At 43.7% G+C, this 21,627-nt stretch overlaps 2 protein-coding genes across 4 annotated transcripts in view; one reads left to right on the forward strand and one right to left on the reverse strand.

Moving 5' to 3' along the window:
• The first annotated feature begins 429 nt into the window (after nt 1–429).
• cdk5r1b (cyclin-dependent kinase 5, regulatory subunit 1b (p35)) lies at nt 430–7,111 on the forward strand. 3 transcript variants are annotated; one of them, XM_049564466.1, is made up of 3 exons: nt 430–968; nt 2,140–3,273; nt 3,931–7,111. In XM_049564466.1, exons 2-3 carry the CDS (start codon nt 2,369–2,371, stop codon nt 3,950–3,952), a joined length of 927 nt encoding a protein of 308 aa, XP_049420423.1. In that variant the 5' UTR covers nt 430–968; nt 2,140–2,368; the 3' UTR covers nt 3,953–7,111. The 3 variants fall into 3 exon arrangements, with proteins under 3 accessions (XP_049420423.1, XP_049420424.1, XP_049420425.1); XM_049564467.1 differs by having other exon boundaries at nt 2,143–3,273; XM_049564468.1 differs by lacking the exon at nt 3,931–7,111 and having other exon boundaries at nt 2,140–3,277.
• A 4,523-nt stretch (nt 7,112–11,634) lies between these two features.
• Nucleotides 11,635–21,627, reverse strand: part of myo1d (myosin 1D) — a 193,458-nt gene continuing 183,465 nt past the window's right edge. The window contains exon 22 of the mRNA XM_049564439.1: nt 11,635–18,528. Within this exon, the coding sequence (XP_049420396.1) occupies nt 18,372–18,528 (157 nt within the window). The 3' untranslated portion in view covers nt 11,635–18,371. The remainder of the gene's footprint in view (nt 18,529–21,627) is intronic.

Here is a 21,627-nt window from a genome sequence, read left to right on the forward strand (position 1 = left end):
GTGCCATATATATGAAGTTGAGTTGAGCTGAGTTAATCTATCCTAACAGCATGAACCCATGGTCGAAATCTAGCCAAGTCTTTGAATTAAAACATTAACGAAACAAAATAATACTTGAACGATAAATGAAAATATAATTTAAAAAACTGATATATTTTCATGCATTTATATCTTAATGTGTGTGGTCTTTAAGGGGGATCTCCATCATATTAATAAATTACACCCAACACCGAATAAAGCAGCAATATCTGCTCAAATGGCAAAATGATGCATTGGTCTGACCATATCTCATAATGGAGTACCACGGCTACAGGCAAGCCCCCACTAGAGGACTGTATAGGAACATATAGAGTGCATGAGATCACTGTGGAAGCCAATACGGAGATTAAAGTAGGACAATGTAATACAAAGATCTGATATTCAGTGAGAACTTGCAGAACTAGAACTCACCAATCAACTCACTTCATGCCTAAGTGCTTTTATATGAAAGGCGTTGATTGGATTATATTGGTGTTATGAAGACAAACATCTTCGGGGTTCACCGGGTTCAGTTTGCACGAGCGCCTGCTGTGTGTGGCTATAGGCGGAGTTGTTTCCCAGCAGAGGCAGCAGCGCGCACAGAGCGCAGAGCGGCGCCCCACCACCGCCTTTGCGTCAACCATCCTCACACAGTCAACTGACACAACACAACATCAGCCCTCGCAGCATCCGCATCTCACGGCCAGGAGGACCAGGAGCACATCTTCATCCAAGCATCCATTCCACAACTGCCCACCATCGTCTGCGCACCGCCGACACCAGGCGTGTTCATCCACGGCTCGCTCTCCTGCCTCGGATCGGATTATTTTTGTCTTTGTCGCATTTATATTCTCGGAGATGGTTTTGTGTTTTCATCGCGTCTTGTGAGGAAAAAAAACACACTGAAGACGCGGAGCATCATCCTTACAGCGCAGTTATAGCCTCATCTGGTGAGTCTCTTTCGTTTTGGATCATATTGGTGCTAAAAGCGCAGCAGTATAGTCTGTACAGATTTGTGCATACAATAAAACACATGATGCGCAGCTTTATTTCATGAAACAACATGACCATACATTACAATAAATAGGGATGTGAGGTTATAGGCAGCTAAATGCACCTACACATTAAGATATATTAACAAAGAGAAGCAAAACATGAGTGTTTTCTTCATTTCTAAGCCACCGCCTATGATGGCCAGCGTTTTCATTTCGACGCAGACGCTCAGCTTCAGCACCACGGAGAGCACCCGATGTACACAACTCCTTATCACACAGCAAGAAACCCCAGTAACACGCTGAAATCCCACCCCAGTGAGGCCACAATAAAAGCTCATGTTTTGGAATTTCTCCACACTTGACGGATCGGATTGATAACAGGGTGATGGAATGAAGCAGCTCTGGATGCTGCGCAGGAGAGTCTTTGGTATGTGTGTGTGCACACTGTAGGCACTGCAGCGGGGATGAAAACATGTCGTGCAAAGAAAGAAAGAATCACACATCTCTTTGTTTGTGTAGTTTTAATGGAGGCAAATGGAGGTAAAACCTTGGATGTGCGCGTTAATGTGCCGAATCACGCATCAAACGCGACCTTCACCTGTTATTAAGGTGTTTACGTTTCTGTCTTCCATTTTAGTGAGAGGGGTGGCGCGTGGTTCACTCTGACTCGTCGGCCATTGCCAATGAAATATGGACCTCTCATAAGAAAATGCTTATGAATGTACCATATATGATCCATTTTAATCAGATGTGGGGAAGAATTCATGCACAATCACTCATATTATTATGTTGCTGCACTCTGTAATGTGCTGCAGATGATTATTATCTTACAGTTTCACAGTAAAAGGTTTATAATGTAGGAAGCAGAGAGGAGAGATCTGTACTGTTTGAATTAATTATCTATAGGCTGATCCTTTCCACTGCTTACTGAGTCAGATCAATACTGCTAATAAGGCTGAGGTGCAGTCAGATAAAGCATGCACACATTCATGAGAACATTACTGTGATATTATCTGATGTAAGATGAGAGTGAATTCAGGTTGCTATTTGTAATATTATGGATAATGTAAAGGTAGTTAATGCTCCACCAATTATTCTTCTGATTATTGATCTTTTCTGCTTGCAGCAGTGGCCATCAGGAGACAGAGAGCTGAGATCTAGTCGAGGTGATCGTTATCCCCTCTGAGAGCTGCCCACAGGACAATTCTCTCCCAGGCTTTAGATGCCCAGCGGCAGCCTGTAGCCAGGGACTCCCAGCAGACGCACAGAGGCTTTGAGCCCCTCAGGATCTCCCCTGGCAGACCCTCTTCTGACCCAGTGCGGCTAAAGCCCCTGGACGCCTACCCCCAGTCACCATGGGAACCGTGCTGTCTTTGTCACCCAGCTACCGAAAGGCGGCTCTCTTTGAGGATGGGCCGGCCACCGTGGGCCACTACACAGCTGTCCAGAACAGCAAGAACGCCAAAGACAAGAACCTGAAGCGCCACTCGCTCATCAACGTGCTCCCGTGGAAGCGGATTGTAGCGGTGTCAGCTAAGAAGAAAGGCTCCAAGAAGGTGCAGCCCAACGGCACCTACCAGAACAATGTCACCCACCTGAACAATGAGAACCTGAAGAAGTCGCAGTCATGCGCCAACCTGTCCACCTTCACCCAGGATCAGAGCACTCCGGCTCTCACCAAGAGCTCCAACAACACAGCATCGTCCGTCAAGAAGGCCCCCCTGACCAACTCCAGCGTGGCCCCAGGGACCCCTAAGAGAGTGATCGTCCAGGCCTCTACCAGTGAGCTGCTGCGCTGCCTCGGGGAGTTTCTGTGCCGGCGTTGCTACCGGCTGAAACACCTGTCACCCACTGACCCAGTGCTGTGGCTGCGCAGCGTGGACCGCTCCCTGTTGCTGCAGGGCTGGCAAGACCAGGGCTTCATCACCCCTGCAAACGTGGTCTTTGTCTACATGCTGTGCCGCGACGTGGTCTCCTCCGAGGTGGCCACGGAGCACGAGCTGCAGGCCGTGCTGCTCACCTGCCTCTACCTGTCTTACTCCTACATGGGCAACGAGATCTCCTACCCTCTCAAGCCCTTCTTAGTGGAGAGCTCCAAGGAGACCTTCTGGGACCGCTGCCTGTCCATCATCAACCTGATGAGCGCCAAGATGCTCCAGATCAACTCCGACCCGCACTACTTCACTCAGGTGTTCGCGGACCTGAAGAACGAGAGCCAGAAGGAGGAGGAGAGGAGCCGCCTGCTCATTGGCCTGGACCGGTGAGGGGATGCTGGGGGGGAGCAGAGGGGTCAGGGGAGGTGGGGCATACTCCAGTCTGGCATTTTGACGAGTTTGAAATATTATTTGTGATGCTATTTATTTATTATTGTCCAAACTGAGGTGGGACTAGGATGATTAGGAAGTATTTGACACTTGTTTATACTTTGAAGACTTTGAATTTTCAACCTTGGAGGGAGGGAGGGAGGGAGGGAGGGAGGGGAGGAGTGGTTTTCACAGATTCAAAATGTTGGCATTGTGTTTGAGGGATAACAGTTGCAATGGTCACCCAAAAGTGGGATTTAAAAAGCGAGAGCACTCTTTTTGCCTCTTGAGGAGATGTGATGATCAAGGCCAAATTCTATTTTCAAACAAGCAAAGGATGGATTTTCTGTCAACCTGAGAATGAAAGCTTTTTTTGACAACGAAAAAAAAAAAATGCCAGACTTGGGTAAATCCTTTGCTAACGTACAGATATATATCTATATGAAATACTGAAAATCTTAAGAAAAACAAAACAAAATAAAAAAAAAAGTTCAGACACATTAGGAAAGGAAGCATACATCTACAGCAATGAATGTGGAGAGGACTGAGGCTGCGGCAGCCTAACCAGTGACCTTCTGACTGTTTGACGATGTGATGTGCACTGCCTACTGCAGGAGAGTGAGGGCCATCGCCTGACTGGCTGACTTCATGCATCACAGATGAACAGGCACCTCCAGCTGCAAACCCTGGCTCTTTGGGATGCCATCACCACGTCCCCTCCATTAATACGGATACCACTGGACATTTTTTTGCTGCGATGCATATCTGAAAGAACAGCAGGAGCCGTCAATGCTGGATCCATATTTTTGTGGGTTTGTGTTTGTGGCTCTGCAACAGGACTTAAGGGAAGAGCGGATGGACAATAAGCAAACATTGTGGGACTTTTGATCAGGAGGACAACAGCCAGAGGACGTGTGGCTGATGATGAGTGGTCATACTGTGTGTTCAGAAAGACCTACTTTATTTTCATCTAGACAAAAAAATAAAACAAGTTAATGGATGTTTTACTCCCCAGAGGCTTACACCTATGGAGGCTTATTTATTGCTTTTCTGGAACAAGTTTTCTTTGATTTCTTTCTTTTTTTACTTAGAAATGTAATGTTTTGCACGTGTGCCATGCAATTTTTTTCCGGGAGGGAAGGAACAACTATTACTTTTCTTCTTTTTACTTGATTTGTAAACCAACTGCATCTGCATTAGAGAATGCTGTGAACAAAGTGACACTAGTTTATTTAGCTATGCTTGCTAAAATAGGCTATTTGTTTACCAGGGAAAAGTTCTTTTTGTACTTTTTGTCGATTTTTTGGAATGATGTTTGATTTCGTGCTTATGATTCAGCGTAGAAAATGTAAAAAAAACAACAAACAAAAAACAGTGCCATATCTTCAATGAAAATCCCACAGGTCTGACAACACTCTGAAATACTGTACTGTTTGTCCAGCTGTTTGGTGAACGGTGGGATGGATTTTCATTTACTACTAACTACTTACTGACACCTAATTTATTGCCATTTACGTATTTATTTAGGCACATTTAATGTAAATGAGAGATCGTTGGTGATGAGAGTAAAAAGGGAAGGACACGAGGAGGGGCTTCGCTGGTGTAGCAGGTGTGCTTATCTTTGGTGGGAATGAAGATTGATCTGGTTTATGCAAATGAATGTTGCAGGAATTTATCGACGAGTACCTAATTAAAAAGCCAATGTTAAATCTGACCATCACCAAAGTGACATCATCAAGGACACCTTGACAGAACAAGACATCCCTGACCTTTAACTTAAAGGTCCAGTGTGTAGGATTTAGTGGCATCTAGTGGGGAGCTAGGGTAACTGATGCGAAAATGCAAATGGCCTTAGCTAGAGCTGGTGCTTGGTTTGTCCATTCTGGGCTACTGTAGAACAACATGGCGGACTCCTTGGAAGAGGACTTGCCTGCTCAGCCTTGCTTCCAATTTTTCCTAGTGGTCATTTGCGGTATTGCAGTGAAAATATTCCCTGCAGCTCAAAAAGTATTCTCTCCGTCGACCACGGAGATGTTTAGGACACCTCGAACTGCAAACAAGGTCACAAATGACCATGGAGGTTTTATGTTTGCAAAACTTTACTGGAGTCGAGAAAAACAGTAGAAAAATCTGTGACATCATCACAAGGTGAAGTCTATGAGCCGAGCAGGAACTCATGGGCGGAGTCAGCAGGGAAAACAGTTTACAGAATTACAGCAGAAAGCTAGATACTTTTTCGGCGTATGCACCCGGTGAACAATTCCATAAGGCTGAATAGGCGCCATCTTGGCATCTGGTATCTAGGTATTATCGTACATCTAAGGGGCCTGCTCCTTTTGTAGATATAAAAGGCCTATCCCATAACAAACACAATAATTATTATTTTCAGGTGACTTTAAACTAAAGAAAACATCATGAATATTATATACATATCTGCCAATGAATGCCCCTAAATCCTACAACTGGACCTTTAAGAAAATGCCCTTAAAAAACATCTTTTTGTCCGGAAACGCCGGCCTGCACGAACCCAACCTGCTGCCCCACATATCAGACAGAGAAAGCACACACACACTTTTCCAGGGTAATAGATTATTTCAGTGAGACTGGTTCAGCATCGCTGCAGGAAAAAAGCACAGCTTTACCTTCAGGATAATCCATCAGCATCACCTCTGTGTAAATCAAATGTGAGGTGACATCACATTCATCGAGGGGCTGCAGGAGACGAGGCGACCTCCACAGGAATAATCACATTTTCAATCATAGACTAAAACGCCGCGCTGCAGTGTGCGACGACACGACAACCAAAACAGAAAGCATGCAGAACAGTTGTGTCTTTTTTTGTTACAGAGGAGAATAGTTTCTATCTCTGCAATGTGTGCAGTCACTGGAGAAGCTACAGTATTTCCATCCAGAAATGTATGAGAATTTTACTGGTTTCACATCTCATCTCAATGTAGAAAATACCTTACACTCTCTTTCTTTAGCAGTGTTCTGAAAATCTGTCTAACGGGCTGGTGGTGCCAACAAAAGGCTTCTGTCAAAGCTGTTCCCGGAGAATGGAAAACCTCTCCGCTGCTGTGTTAGCGTGAATCTGAGATAAATGAGCAGCTCGCAACCTGCAGCCTCCTCCGCTGTGGGATTGTGGCTGCCATGTGGAGTTGAGAAAGTTCATTTGGTGTGTTTGTACTGGCACAATAGGGGGACACGCACTTTGGATGGGTTTCTGCTCTGGCAGGAAATAAAGCAGGGCATTGAGGTTAAAAGGGCCTCATGAAGAGACCCCGAATCTTTTTCTCTCTGTCCACTTTCCCCCCCGACTCACTTGAAATGTGCCATTTCTTTTCCACTTTGCATCATTGAGTAGTTGTTTGAGAAAATACTTTCAAAAGCTTATACAATATGAAAAAAGACTCAAGTGATAGTTAAAGATTTCTGTCAGATTCTTTTCTGTATCTTGTTGCGTACTTTGTAGATAAAAAAAAAACGAAACAGTGGTTAAGAACTTCAAAAAGGGAGGCATTCGATGGCTGCATGTGTGCGCGAATGTGTGCGTGAGTGTGTGTGTGAATGACAGCGTTTTATTTGTACAGAAGAATGTGTGACATGTTTTCTTATAGACATGGAGCATACACCAACCACACTGGTACCAGGACTTGGTTTTCCCTCGGCGGGGTGAGGGAGGGGTGTCGATGCTGTTCGATAAAAATGTTCTTTTTGTTTTGAAAAAGACAAAAAAGCTGTTACTGTAATTGAAACTTTTTTTCAGTTAGTTTCTGCTTACTTTAATTTATTTTTGTACTGTGATGGAAAAATAAAATGCACTGATCGTTCAAGGTGGCCGCTTGTCTTTTTGTGCCTCCAGCTGTGGACTGATGAGCACTCGTTTAGTCTAAATCTGACCTTTGCAAACACAAGATGTGACATTTAACATTATTAGTAACACACAGGTTGCTCTTCATAATGCCAACGTGCGTCCTTGCTTCTCTCACTCACATCACTTCTTCGTGTCCAGGAAGAGACACGATAACGGAAGTGCCGACTCGCCAAATGAGAAATCTTTGGTTCCGTCGCGTCAGTTAGTGTGCCACATATGCAAGTGCGGCATTTTATGCCATGCCACTTGATTAAAGACTTCTGCATAGGATACATCTGTTTCCTTGCTCTAAGCTCCTCCAGAAGCCTCCTTGTTTCCTTGTCTCCTTGTTGTGTATTTAAGGGATTGGGGGATCCTCCATCATGGTGGAGGGGGAATGATTTCCGGGTCGTGGAAGCAAAAGTTAGGATAATGAAAAGCACCCACAGTCTGATCTGTTGGCTACAAGAGCTTGATGGTTTACTTGGGGTTTTGGGACCTTGCTCAAGGGCACCTTCTTGGTGGCAATGAGGGAGGAGGCAAGTGTTGCTCTTTCTCTTTCCCCACCCAGATTCATCCCCAGTCTGGAGATTGAACGTCTAGTCACAAGCCTACTTTGCAGTGAATTTGACTGTAAACATTTTGAGCGACAATCACCTCTGGGACGGCTGTTGGTCATTACTCATAGGGTTGGTGGTGTGATCCCCACCTCTACACGCAAAGTTTCCTTGAGCAACGACACTGAACCCCAGATTGCATAGGGAAATAAACCTGAACTTTGATAGATCGTAAACATGGAACGCCCAGTGGCCGAGTGGTTAAGATACAAACTATATAACTGCCATGTATCTAATTCAGTTTGCTGGTTTTATTGTTATCAGACCATTATTATTATTATTACATTATCAGTGGTGATAAGCATCAGAGATATGGATTAGAAGGGGCCTCCCACACCTACTATTAGGTTCAGAAAGCCATTATCAGTCTTTGATGAGAGCAAAGGAGGAAGTCAGATGACTTAGCATAAAGAGTAAGAACGTCCTCAACCATGACTTTTGTTTCTCTAAACCTAACCTGACCTTCTAGACATGAGGAAAGTGAAACCTAAAAAATGGTATCAGCCATTGAATGGGCTGATAATGGCCTTTCAGCTTCAGCCTAGTTCACATTACACGATTTTCACCCTGATGTTGCGTCGCAGAGACTATCGTAATCTTTTGAGTGTTCATACCTGGCGACGTGTGTTTCTGTCAGCGGGAGTCTAGCCAACTGCGTTACGACCTGTGTGTGCACACCACAAGATTTCTCCACCGAGCCCTCGCCGACAGAGCCCCAGGTAACACGGTGACGTCACCAAACTTGGAGACGACACATCATAAGGCATGGATATTCTTTATTATCCTGGGTCCAAACACATCACGCTTCCCGTGATCCTGTGGACGCCGCCATTGTTGTTGTTGCTTGCCGGCCGGCTTGTCAGTGTTGCCAAATCTTGGGAGAGAACCAAGCAACCAGGGCTATGGAAACAAGCCCAAAAGAAGCTAAGGATATATATATGTAGAGAAAGGTGACGTTTAGAGAGCAAGCCCAAATAAGCAACTCCACTTTAGAAACAAGCCCAAAGTTGCGGCTACTAAGCAGACCTGGCAACCCTGCGGCTTGTCCTCCTCACATTTATTCCGTCCTCCTGCGTGCTGACGTGGGACGTATCCCGCCTCTCACTGGCTGATGCTCTTTGTCAGTCGTGTCAGACTTCTCCAGTTTCCTAGCATGCCAGATATCCAGTCCCAGTCACAGACGAGGGGGCGACTTGCTCGTAGGCTTGTTCACACATGAGGACTCAATGTGGCAGACTATCTGCCGACTCACCTCCGACCCAAGGTGTCTCTCAAGATCCTCTGCGACGTCAAAATTGCGGTGAAAATCGTGTAATGTGAACTAGGCTTTAATCGGAGTGGCACACCTCCTCTAACCAACATCACAAAACCCCTTCCCCCTAGACAAGAAACCCACTAACACCTGCTAACATACTGGCTCCAGGTCTGATCGGCTTCAGTTAGCAGTGATGGAAATACAACACCTGGGTGGATGTGCTAATGTTAGTCCCTTTGCCAGTGTGATGCAATGATGGGCCGCCACAAATACCTTGCATCTCCGTACAAGCAGGGCTTAGATATCGTTCAAAATTTAGTGAATAAGTCAGAGATATAACAAAGAAGTAACAACTGTAACATTTTCTGCAACAAAAAGAGAAAGGCATTCTTATGAAAAAAGTCTATCGGTTACTTTAAAAGGTTTTCACGCATTGGAAAACTCGCATACACATGCTCACACACAGCGATACGAGATGAAAACCCACTGATAATGACCATTTAATGGACTGATAACATCTGAGCTGGGTGTTTGCTGGATGTCGTACCCTCTCTTCCTGCTTAATCCTCTCTGATTGAAGGTGTTAATACGTGTAGACAGTTGATCCGATGGCTGGTTAAAGGACGAACATCCATATTCACTGTTTTCAATGGTAGTGGGATAAGAATGGTCAAATTATGCCAGGTCAGTTTTACTTACAGAGACCAGAACTACAAATCACTTCATATGACACCCTTTTCAGAGCCTTCGTTTGAGTTCAGTAGATTTTGTTTGCATTTGTACTCTTCACACTTGGAACAATAGAAACTGGAGGTGGCAGCCATTTGTCATGAATTTCAGTGATCTCTATTTCCTGCAATTCGAAAAACAAAATAATCTTTTTTTGACTTCTCTGCTCGCTTACAAATGACTCATACTGGTGGGAGGCCGGTCCTTTGCAGTCGGTAGGTTATTGTTTACTGTGACAATAAATGTGTGTTGACGTCCCTCCTAGAGTTAATAGATGTGCACACCAAGCAGCTCGTCTTAGAAGGATTTTATTGCTGTGTATCTTTACTATCTCTTCCTCGGACTTCTTTTATACTGAATCTTTGCGTTCCTCCTGAACACAACTATGTGTATAATCTTTTAAAATCAATGTCAGTTTTTTCCAGTCTTTCCATGAACCAAACTGGAGCAGTATCTCCGTGGTGATGTGTACCAGGAATCAGTGCTGCATCTCCAAATACACTGAAAGCCCCCCACACAGACTAGTTTAGTTTGGGTCAGTTCACTCTTTGCATATCTCTCCCCGTCCATTAACTTCCATTTATTTAACCACCAGGTCAGTCAGTGCTGTCTGACTGAGTCACTGCCCTTTGGGGGGAAAGTAAAACAGAGTCATCCCCCTCTCAGCAGCAGACAGTCATCATCCATCAACTAGTGGATTATAACCCCTGCTGAGGAAGCTGGTGATGGCTGACACAGTGGCAGTAGGAAGCAGCGTTGTCATGCCGACGGCAGGGGTTTTTAGCCGTTTCGACGTCACCCGCTGAAACAGCTGTTAGTGGGTGGATTAACGTTGAGCTCTGCCCTGCCATCACCACGTCACACATTACAGAGTACGGCCGGCCTGGGGAAACATTTGAGTCAACACAACATCAGTCTTGGCATGATATCCAGGCTAATGACTTGCAACAGTTTTTATCTGATCACCCCCACGCCAGTAAACAAGCTCAGAGAAGGACTGAACGCAGCAGCTACTGATGCAAATAAATTTATTAATAAAATGATTAATGAAACATTTCTCATCATGGAATGCACTATCTGTACTGATACAGAATACATTTGAACAAAAATAGCATTACAACTGTTCCCTTTAGACTTGGTCTGGATATTACAGAATATTTATGGAGCATAATCACAAATATGCAAAATATAAACTTAATATAAAATTAGGCACATACTGAATGGATGGTACAGATTTTACTCAAAGCCACAGAGAGGGGAATAAATTATGGAAAAGAAAATGGAATTTGTTACCCTTTGGCTAACGTGTCAAATGTGTGTGGAACAACAACACTGAAAACTAGACAGAAAATCCCACTATAGAGAACAGTAAAGGGAAGAACACAATGGCACAAGTCTCCTAGTGTTAACATTCATATTTAACATCCTTTTATGAAGCAGTAATTAGGAAAATTCTGTGATTTTTACACTTGCAGTAAAGCTGATAATCAATAAAATGGAAAAGTAACTTTGCTGATTGGGTGCGCACACTGAAAACACATCATTAAAGGATAAATCAGACGGTATTCTATATTCAAACAGTGATATTTTCTATGTATCAGAGCCTGATATATCTTCTTCCTCTGTACCGTAGAGCTCCACGTGTCCAAAAACTATAAAAGCAGTGAGCCATGCTGCTGCACTGTGTGAAATGTTCCTTCATTACCATAAACACACTGTAGTTCGTTTTAACTCAATATTAAAATACTCACTAGACCACCAAATGTGAATTAATCCTCCGCTAAAAATAGTCCCTGACACATACACAGTTTCCTCCTGTCTGAGTAACGTCTGTAAAAACAACAGTGCTCAGCTGTTTTAGGAAACGACTCTGCTTGTTGTTAGGGCTGGGTATCGTTTAAATAATTATGAGTGTGAGCGTAAGTGGCGTGTTGGAGCCTATAGCCCTACTTTTTGCCAACTCCATAAAATATGCTGCGCTCGACTTCACCACACCACAATGTGGTTGGGTTGTAGCTGCTGCTGCGGGAGTGTGAGCTCTGCACCAGGGACAGTTGTGAGAGTCCACCCAGCTGCACACACACAGTGACAGGGCTAACTATTAGCATCACACAGCTAATCAGCCTGCTCACTGGAAAAATGACCACTTAAGTTGACTGTGCAAGCAGCTTTTAACGACCTATACTTGCGTTCATTCTAAGGTGGCGCCTTCTAGTGGTCGTAGTAATTATTACAAGAGCAGAGGAGAAAGCAAAGTAGCATTGAAGGCATGACAAAGTCACAAAGTCTGCGTAATGTTGTACAAGTAGCAAAGATGTCCCTACAGGGTGGGCGAGAGGGCTGATGGAGGTGTTAAACAAACACAGGACTTACAACCAGGAGACCAGTGTTTGTGTTCCAAAGTCAGCAGCATGCTAGTATGTGTAGGATGCTACATGAGTGACATATGTGACATCTGCCACATGATATATGTCACAATGTGTTACTGAAAAAAAGCACTTATCTCTTGCCAGACTGTGAGGTTTTTCCTAAATCTAACCAGGTAGTTTTGGAGCGTAACTAAGACCGTTTCTTGACGTTAACAATGAGTTAATAACTGTGACTGTTAGGACGGGAGTATATGTCGTTTTGTCATATTAGCTGTTTTGGAAGTCAGTGGAAATAGACCTGTTTTGTTTAGGTATGAGAGAGTGTTGAATGTGTTTAATGACAGGATCGAGCCATTTTGGTGTTTGTGTCAGTTTGTTGGGACTGTTCATCGGCTTGGTGATGGATGTTAGCCTCTGCTGTGTTAGCTTTTGCTAACTGGGCAGACAATGAACTGACGGACGATGCAATATCAGACTTCTGGCTCAAACAAATCAAATGCAGGTAACATTTCACTGGAGGAGTTTTGTCACTACTTAGTACTGGATTATTTTGGTTGAATCCTAAAAAGTTTTTGCGTAACGATACCCAGCCGGAAATGTTGTTTTTCATGGGGTCTGCTGACAATAATAAAGACACACAATTATTTTTTCTATCCTTAACCAGGTTTTTGATCCACAGTATTTACATTCAGGTTAATATACTCGGCTTTGTCTCATCTCTTTTGTTTTCGTTGCTGCATGATACTCCTATTGTTCGACATGTACTGTATTGTTGCTGGTGTAGCTTCTCTTTTATTTCCACGCCTCCTGAGCACAGGACGGAAAGCTAGGAAAACAAAAAAATAGGAAAACCTTCTCTGCCCTGCAGGACGGTACAGTCAGCCCAACTGGGCGAGGAGCGAAGTGATTTGACAGAGGAAGGAAAGTAGAAAAAGGAGAGAGGGAGGGAGGGCTGGAGAGAGGAAAAGAAAGCAGAGGGAATAGAGAAGAAGACGAGGCCAAGCAAGGCTTTGTTCACCAACCCCCCCTTTTGCCTTAAGAAAGCGAAGAGAGAAGCGCTGAAGTGAGAAGTGACACAGAGTCCATCCTAATGATGAGCGGTGAATAGCAGAGCAGAGAGGAGGAGAGGAGAGGAGAAGCCCTGTGGGAGATTACCATGCTGAAGGATATGGAGAGCTGCAGCGTTAGAGTCCACACACGCGCACACACACACACTCATCACAGGCTGCCCCTGCGCCTGAGCTCCTTAGAAAACCATCTATTAATGCTACCAATGTCACTTCCTTAATCCACACTATGAATGCACCAGCTTCCCCAAACAACTCTTTCCTGCATCAAAGTGTCTTATCAGGCGACAGGACAAGGTCAGGCGCCACAGAGCTGCGAGGTAGAATGGAGATTTGCTCCTTCAAAAGACGGGGGTGCTTGCAAACTAATTAAGATAAACGACTCGTTGAGTCAACACTCGGGCACAATTAGAGTGTCATGCTGCTGTGGCTGGAGTGATTGCTAACAAGTTTTTTTTCTTCCTGTTGAAGCCGGCGAGAGTGGCTCTGCCTCTTCAACTAGGCCAGACACCGAGGGAGCTCCGGCTCATAACCCTGAGCTGTCGTTCCTCAGCCCACAGTCAGTGCTCTTTACTTAGGCTTTACTCAGAGACAATACAGCCAAGTCTCTGTGGGTAGAGAGATGATACAGTTCTGGTTTCCTCATCCTAACAATTTGTCACATTTACCGTCATTATCGCAAGCTTAAAGGAATACGTCACCCCCAGAATGATGATTTATAAATCAATTACTGACCTCATTTTACCCTGAATTCCTGAAGAAAACCGTTTTTCTAGCTTGAACGATGAATCCAAAAACGGCAAACACATGGATAAATGATGTAAAAGGGGTCTGCATTCAACAACAACAAAACTTTATCAAAACGTGTTTACAAACTCTCCTACGACTCATGCAGTTTAATCTAAGTCTCATATATCCAGTCGTATGCCCAGTACTTCCCAGACAAGTTGCATTTTGGCTAAAACACATCCAAACACACTTTTGCATAAACAGCCCAGCCATGCTGCTTGTCCGTGCATGAGACTGTTCATGCAAGTGTGTTTTAAATTGTAATGTTTTTGTGAAAATGCATGTGTTTGGAGAGTACTGAGCCTTCGACTGGATAAATGAGACTAAGGGGCCGTACACATGCTGCACCATTAACCGCCTGGAGAACGCAAGGTTGAGCGCCGGATGCTACTTCTGTGCCAGCTTTCAAGAGCATGGCAGCAGGTTGCGCCTGGGGTTGCTAAGCAGCCTTAACAAGCAACGTATCAAAGCCTATTTACCTGAAATCCTGAGTGCAGAGCTGATCTTCTTCCAGGAGCTGTTTATAAGTGAGTAGGCCTATCGTCTGCGGGGCCGATGTAAAGCTCTGGGTAGCCCTGCACTAACATGATCAACTTTTCCAGATTTACTACAAACTGATATTTACAGAAGAAGGGAAAGATACCTGCTGGCTGTGATTGGTTGTTCCTCGTCACGACATGTGGTGCGCGCTGCTGCTTTCCTAAAGTTGAACTCGGTTTACCTCAAGGCACAGCCATTGCGCCCTAAAAAACAGGCACTTGGGAAAGCGTGCTTGTTGCTGGTCTACACTGAAAATAATTAATTATGAGTACAAAAGGCAGCATGTATGCGGCCCCTTATACGGCAAGAACTGTGTGTGAGTTTGTAAGCAGTAGTTTTGATATAGCTTTGCTGCTGTTAAACACGGACCCTTCTGACTTAAATGCATCGAGAAATTTCTCAATTTTTGGATTTTTCGTTCACCGTGGAGACATGCGAGAAAAACAAAGTTTTCCTCAGGAATTCAATGAAACATGCGCAGAGTAACTGATATACAGACATCATTTATGGGGTGAGGTATTCATTTCGGCAAATTCAAGCAGGGTTAGCTAAATTCCTACCTGATGTATAACAAACTAACATTTCGGCATGAAACAAACAAAAACATCTAAATATCCACTTCTTCCAAATTCAACAACGAGGATGCTCGATGCACAGAGGCAGTAATTAATTGCTGTTCAGAGCTTTCAACCATCTCACATGATCTTCATTAGTTTGCACAGTTGTAGATGGTAAACACCATCACATTCAAACTGCATTTAAAACTTCTATCTGTCTTTGTTTTTTGCTATTGGAACAGTGAAGATAACCCATACCGATATCTCAAAATGTTGTTGTCGAAAGACAAATGCTCAAAATTCAACACATGACTAGCCTAGGCCCTTAGGAGCATTAGGGATGATGCTGTGGTCAGACTGTTTTCTCAACTGCTGTTTCCAAGGTCAAGAATGACATTTTTAGCCTCAGGTTGGTTATAGAGCAGCAAACACCTCTTAATGCCACAAAACAACAGATATTTGTGCCTTATGCACTCAATCTGTGGATGGGTATTAACACACACACTGTAAAGCCAGACATCTCCATCTCATGAGCTTCTGTGTTGCAACACATTTCTTGCAATGTCTGGAAAAAGAACATATTGCAATGTGCTAACACTTACCAAAGGAGGAAAACAGAGTGAAAACTTTCAGCACAGCCGACAGCTTGTGAGAACAGTACAAAGCAATCTCTGAAGTGCTGATGATTTGATAGGTGTGATTTGGCCTCGGGACCAGCGAAGGGAGTTTTAGCGAGAGCAGATGAAAATCGAGTCTCCAAAATAGTCCACGAAAAAGTCATTCCCATCATTAGACGGGGAGGTAAACTAGGACAGCAGTCTGATTCCAGACTTCACACCCCTCTGTCTTCACTCATTCACTGTGGCCACTCGCCAGGCTCTCAGCCTCAGAGCCAAGACGAGGAGAGCTAAAAAGAGCTAATCAACACACACACACACACACACACACACACACACACACACACACACACACACACACACACACTTCCACAGCCCTACTCACACACTCTCTTTCTCTCTGATGAAGGGGATATTTGTCAAATGGAAGTCTATTCCACAGGACTAAGGACCACTACAAGTCATTAGGCTATTCACTTAACACAAAGACAGCAAATGAGACTATGTTCAGGGGCTGGACTTCACGTGGGATTATACAGTACTGGCCAGCAACACTCTAAGCTAGAGTCTTACATTTTAGAGAATACAAACTCAAAATATGTCTTAAAAACAAACAAACAAAAAAGTAATGCTTTGGTTATCATCCTCATATTTGCTTTCTGTTACTCAGTTTAAGCATCTCTTTTTATACTAAATGCAGTTAAAGTGCTGCCACATGAAGTATATTCTAACAACCAAGTCGCCAGAGAAAATGTTCTTATTGTATGTTTTTGCAAACCACACATACGTTCGTATATTTGTACATTATTTTGTAGCAGATACAAACTTGACACCTCACTGTGGTGAAGTTAGGCACAAAAACCACTTGGTTATGGTTTGGAAAAAATCACGTTTTGGCTTCAAACACCCACGCATGGTGGCGCAAAAGCCACTGGAAAAGCAAGAATGGGTTGATGAAAAACAGCCGGGATCTGTGGCTGAGACGTTGCTGGGGAATGCTGCAGTGCTGGTGAAAAACACCCAGGTTTGGTGGCTCAAATGCCGCTGGGGAGCACTGTGATGCGTTCGTGAAATCACCAAGGTTCATTGGCTCAAACACCGGGGGACACGCTGTGATGGGATGCTGAAAACACAAAGGTTAGGTGCCACAAACACTTGTGGGAAACACCGCAATGTATCAGTGAAAAATACTCGGGTTAAGTGGCTGTAGTAAACTGTAGTTAGCAAATGCTGGATTGTGATGGGGTCAGTGAAAACACCCAGGTTTGGTGCCGCACGCCACTGGGAAACATTGTAATGTGTCAATGACAAACACCAGATTTGGTGACTCAAACGCAGCTGGGAAACACTGTGATGTGTTGATGAAAAACGTCCAGGTTCGGTGTGACAAACGCCAATGGAAAGCGGTGCAATGTGCTGCTAAAAACACACAAGTTTGGTGCCACAAACCCTGGTGGGAAATGCCATGATGCGTTGGTGAAAACACCCAAAATGCTGCTGGAAAAACTATGTTTAATGTTGGTGAAATGCACCCAGGTTCGGGGTCACAAACACTGGCGAATATGCTGTGAAAGACTGCCAAAAAACAACCAGTGTTGTTGTTTGTCAGTCTTAAACGGTGCTCTGCAGCTTGGCAGACATTGACAGACACTTGACATGCATGAAACATGCAAACATAATGTACTCATGGTTTGCAGGAATGTGCATTGCCAAAATTTTCTTCTAGCGACTGTGCTGATTCTAACCTTTGATATATAAGCAGTATGAGAGTATTATAAAAGTACACACGCTGCAGTAGAGAGTATAAGAAGCAGGACTTAAATTAATAGATCTTTAACACTTTGCATGTAGCAGGTTGCGATGTTCAGGATATGCTCAACACATCCTGTGACTAACACACTAACAAGGACTTTGGAGCTCGTGCCTCAGACACTGACTGAACCACTGAATCACATGTTGCTGTTCTCATATGTGATTGTAAACATTAAGTGAACTCAAAGTGGACGCTGCATTTCCTTTCATTTACCATGTCGGTAGTAAGACTTCAATTAAGGTCACTGACGTTGCTATTCCTTAGAATATACATTACAAAAAGTGTTCAAACATAAATATCATCTTATTTAATCTTTTTAGGGTTTTACTTTTCCAGCTCCTACACAGGGAGCTGCACGGATTATAAATTCCTGCAAAGCCTTTGGATTTTTTTCCCTATTACGCAACATCAGTTTTTCAGAGAACAGTTGCAGCATAATCTCCTCTCACCTCCACGACCACAATATTCCATCTACAATAAAGTAAATATTGCACAAAGCGAATCAGTTGAAATTTGGATCTTTAGAAAGAAAAAAAAACACCACTTTGGTGGATTATCCTGTAGTGCATTTTATAAAAACCTGTTTAGCTGGTGACATCGTGCATGTAGGCGTAGTGTACGCTCCCTGTTTATGGTAACGTTGCATAGAAATCTGAAAAACAGGTCAAATTTGGCATGGCTTTGCATATGGAGGACTGAGTTGCCACAATCCTCCTCCAGAGCTGCTATCTGTATCATCACATTACCAGCAGCTCTGCAAAACAAAAGTGAATCATAATCATCATCATCATCATCATCATCATGGCCTGGTTTTGAAATCAGCTGTCGCTTTTTTTCCTTCCACCGTTTTTAGTTGCCAGGAACAGCCAGGATGTAACCAGATCGGCTCTTGGTAAAGTCTGGCTGCGACTGGTTGATCTTGGGCTCCACGATGATGGTGCACTTTCTCCCGCTCATGCTGCACTGGATGGGACTCGCGATGTTCACCTGCAGCTTCCTCTTCTCACTGCAGAGAAAATAAAAGACAGAGGGAGATTAGCAGAGGTGGAATGTAACTAAGTACGTTTACTTAAGTACTGTGCTTACGTGCCTGTATTTTCCATTTTAGACAACTTTATAACCTTTAATATGGTACTTTTTACTCCACTACATTTATCTGACAGCTTTGGCTACTTTTCAAATGACATTACCTCATCCCTTTCCTGCCAGGTGAAAAAAAATATGCATCTGCAGATGTGTTGGTTTTGAATGTTTGTGATTAACTGAAGGATGAAGTACTCCTTTTTGCGTGTAAATTATTCATCTTCTTAAAGGGCAGGTCCATCCGCATACTTCTCCGTGTTTTCCAAATGGAAAGTCACACAAAGCAGTTATCAAGAAGCGGCGGGTAGAATGTGCACCCCATATAGCAACAGTCCAGTTGTGATTCCAGCCCGCAGCCCTTTTCTACATGTCGCCCCCCCCTGCCCCTTCTTTCCTGTCACACTTTAAGTGGGGTATAATGAATGCGTAAAAACCTAATAATAATCTTTAAAAGAAATAAAAAGCAGTAACATAGGTTACAGCACTGAGGAGTATTTTCTAGGGCTGCCCCCTAACAGTTCACCAAATGTTGGTCGACACAGAAAAAACAGAGAAAAAAAAAACAAATAAATCCAAACCTATATGACTGGACCATGTGTGACTTTAATTTGAAAGGGCAGACACAGGAAGTGTCCACGCTCAGCAGTCAGACAGGAGTCAGGTTCATTTCCAGGGCTGGTACCTGCGGTTATTCCACAGGCTAGTTAATAACATGTCGGGCAGGAAATCCAAAGTGTGGGATCATTTTGAGAAGGTGAAGGACGAACCCAAGGTGGTATGTAAACTCATCTTCATTGGTCGACTACAAACATGACGTATCATCTGAAACATGGAAGTAGCTACATGCCCATTAGCCCACAGCGTCATTAACAGGTGGCTCGCTCAGTGTGTGACGTGCACTTGGAGATAAAATATAGGCCTATATTAATGAAGGTTCATTAGTACAGTTTGTATTTCTCTGTAATGTAGCACAGTGTTAACAATGTTACTGATACTATTCTTTCTCACACCTTCAACTCAAACCACCAAAATATATCATTTAATAGTTACATTAATATCGTAAACATGTGGGCGACTAGTCGACTAATGGCCCTAAATGTCGACTAGGAAAATTCTTAGTTGGGGGGCAGCCCTAATATTTTAACAGTGTGGTATCAGTATGTAAAAGATCCGAACACTTCTTCCACCCCTGTTGATAAGTGATTGGACACTGGCAGGTGTAAAGTTGCACATTTTATAAAGCAAACATAAGAAAGCGAACATTTAGTCATAAAATGTAGATTCATTCACACACTCTGTTTACTGCAGCTCTGATATATAAGCAGCTTGCCTCAGTGGCTTCACATTACATTCAGTCATAGTTTAATGCACAGGAATAAAATATGCAGATCCATTAGTGACCTGTGTGTGTGTGTGTGTGTGTGTGTGTGTGTGTGTGTGTGTGTGTGTGTGTGTGTGTGTGTGTGTGTGTGTGAGAGAGAGAGAGAGAGAGAGAGAGAGAGAGAGAGAGAGAGAGAGAGAGAGAGAGAGAGAGAGTGCGCAACAGTACCAGACGCTATTTAGGCCATAAATCTTACTTGCTCTCACACACGGCATTATAGTCCTACAAATACACCACATTCATCCACAAACAGACACACACACACACACACACACACACACACACACACTGCTACAGTATACACTTTTATATGCACAGTCATACTCTCTCTCTAACACACACACACACACACACACACACGGTGCTGTTTGGGGCCATAAATCACCCTCGCTCACACACAAACACACACACACACACACACACACACAACTGTACTGTCGTATAAACTCAGTCATCCTCACTCATGCATACTATCACACTCTTACACACACCTACTATAACACACTCTACAGTAGAGCTGTCAGACTGAGAGTGATACTGTACACAAGAGAGAACGATTTAGTTTGTAAATGAGACTGAAAATATGTCTAAGAGAGAAACGACAGTGTTGAGGGAAGATTTTCAAAGATTAAAATGAGATCTGTGATGATTCTTTGTCGGCTCAGACCGTACAAACACTACTGTGTAAAGCAGCAGCATAATTAATGTTGAAAACCTTTAGCTGCAACCTGAAAATGAGATGAGACGAGCAGCACGGTGAAAGTCCCTGCACATCCACACAGGTGTTTAATTACTCTGGCTGATCAGACATAGTCAGGCTGAGGTTGGGTGGAGCTGTGTGCCACTTGTCACGTAGCGACAGGTATGACACTAAATCTCTGTAAGCTGATAATCAGACAGCAGCAGGTGGATGAGACGCTGCAGAAAACTTACATTTTGTCTAATCTGAAGTGTCAGCAGGGAGAGTACCTTTTACATTTGGATTCTACCACGACATGTTAAATATTAGTCTGTATTGTTCATGACGCTTTTGGTCCATGTGGTATTTTGTTTATGTGCTGCAGAGCCGTCAGCATAAGCTGTATGTGGCATTTTGTGCACAGATATGAAATGTAGTGGAAACCACACCGACCAAGCAGCAACCTCCAGGGCTTAAAAATAAAGTCAGTTGCTGAAAACTGCAGTTCCTTGAATGACCACTTCAGGCTGGCTTCCATGAAAACATTCACGAGAATGGTATGGATGGACAACCTGAAAACACAATGCATCCAGCTGTGAGTATTGCTAACATTGAGGCATAAAAACGCTAGTTTCCCCATCCAAATCATGACAACTGTACAGGGTGTGAATCTTCATATAACTCACCAATCTAAATTATAATAAGGCTAAAATACATGCAAAATTAAGGGCGTGGGCACTTTGATTGGCAGGCTGTCTGTGAGGCGTCACTCAACCACCCTTCGCTCCTCCTCAGCGCTACACTCTGAACCAAATATGGTCACTTCTGGCGCCAAAAATCCAAAATGACAATGTCCAAAATGCCAAAATCAACACTTCCAGTCCACAAACCGTTGGTCTACATCACAGTGGCTACGTCCAATTCTTGATTAAGTCTATGAAACTGTCACAGTGCCAGTGGAA

This window comes from Epinephelus fuscoguttatus, linkage group LG20 (assembly GCF_011397635.1).
Source record: "Epinephelus fuscoguttatus linkage group LG20, E.fuscoguttatus.final_Chr_v1".
Taxonomy (NCBI): Eukaryota; Metazoa; Chordata; class Actinopteri; order Perciformes; family Serranidae; genus Epinephelus; species Epinephelus fuscoguttatus.

Coding starts and splice junctions, on each gene's coding strand:
- cdk5r1b (XM_049564466.1), top strand. CDS start 2,369: ATGGGAACCGTGCTGTCTTTGTCACCCAGCTACCGAAAGGCGGCTCTC. Junction 3,274..3,930: donor CTGCTCATTGGCCTGGACCG/GTGAGGGGATGC, acceptor TGCCTACTGCAG/GAGAGTGAGGGCCATCGCCT.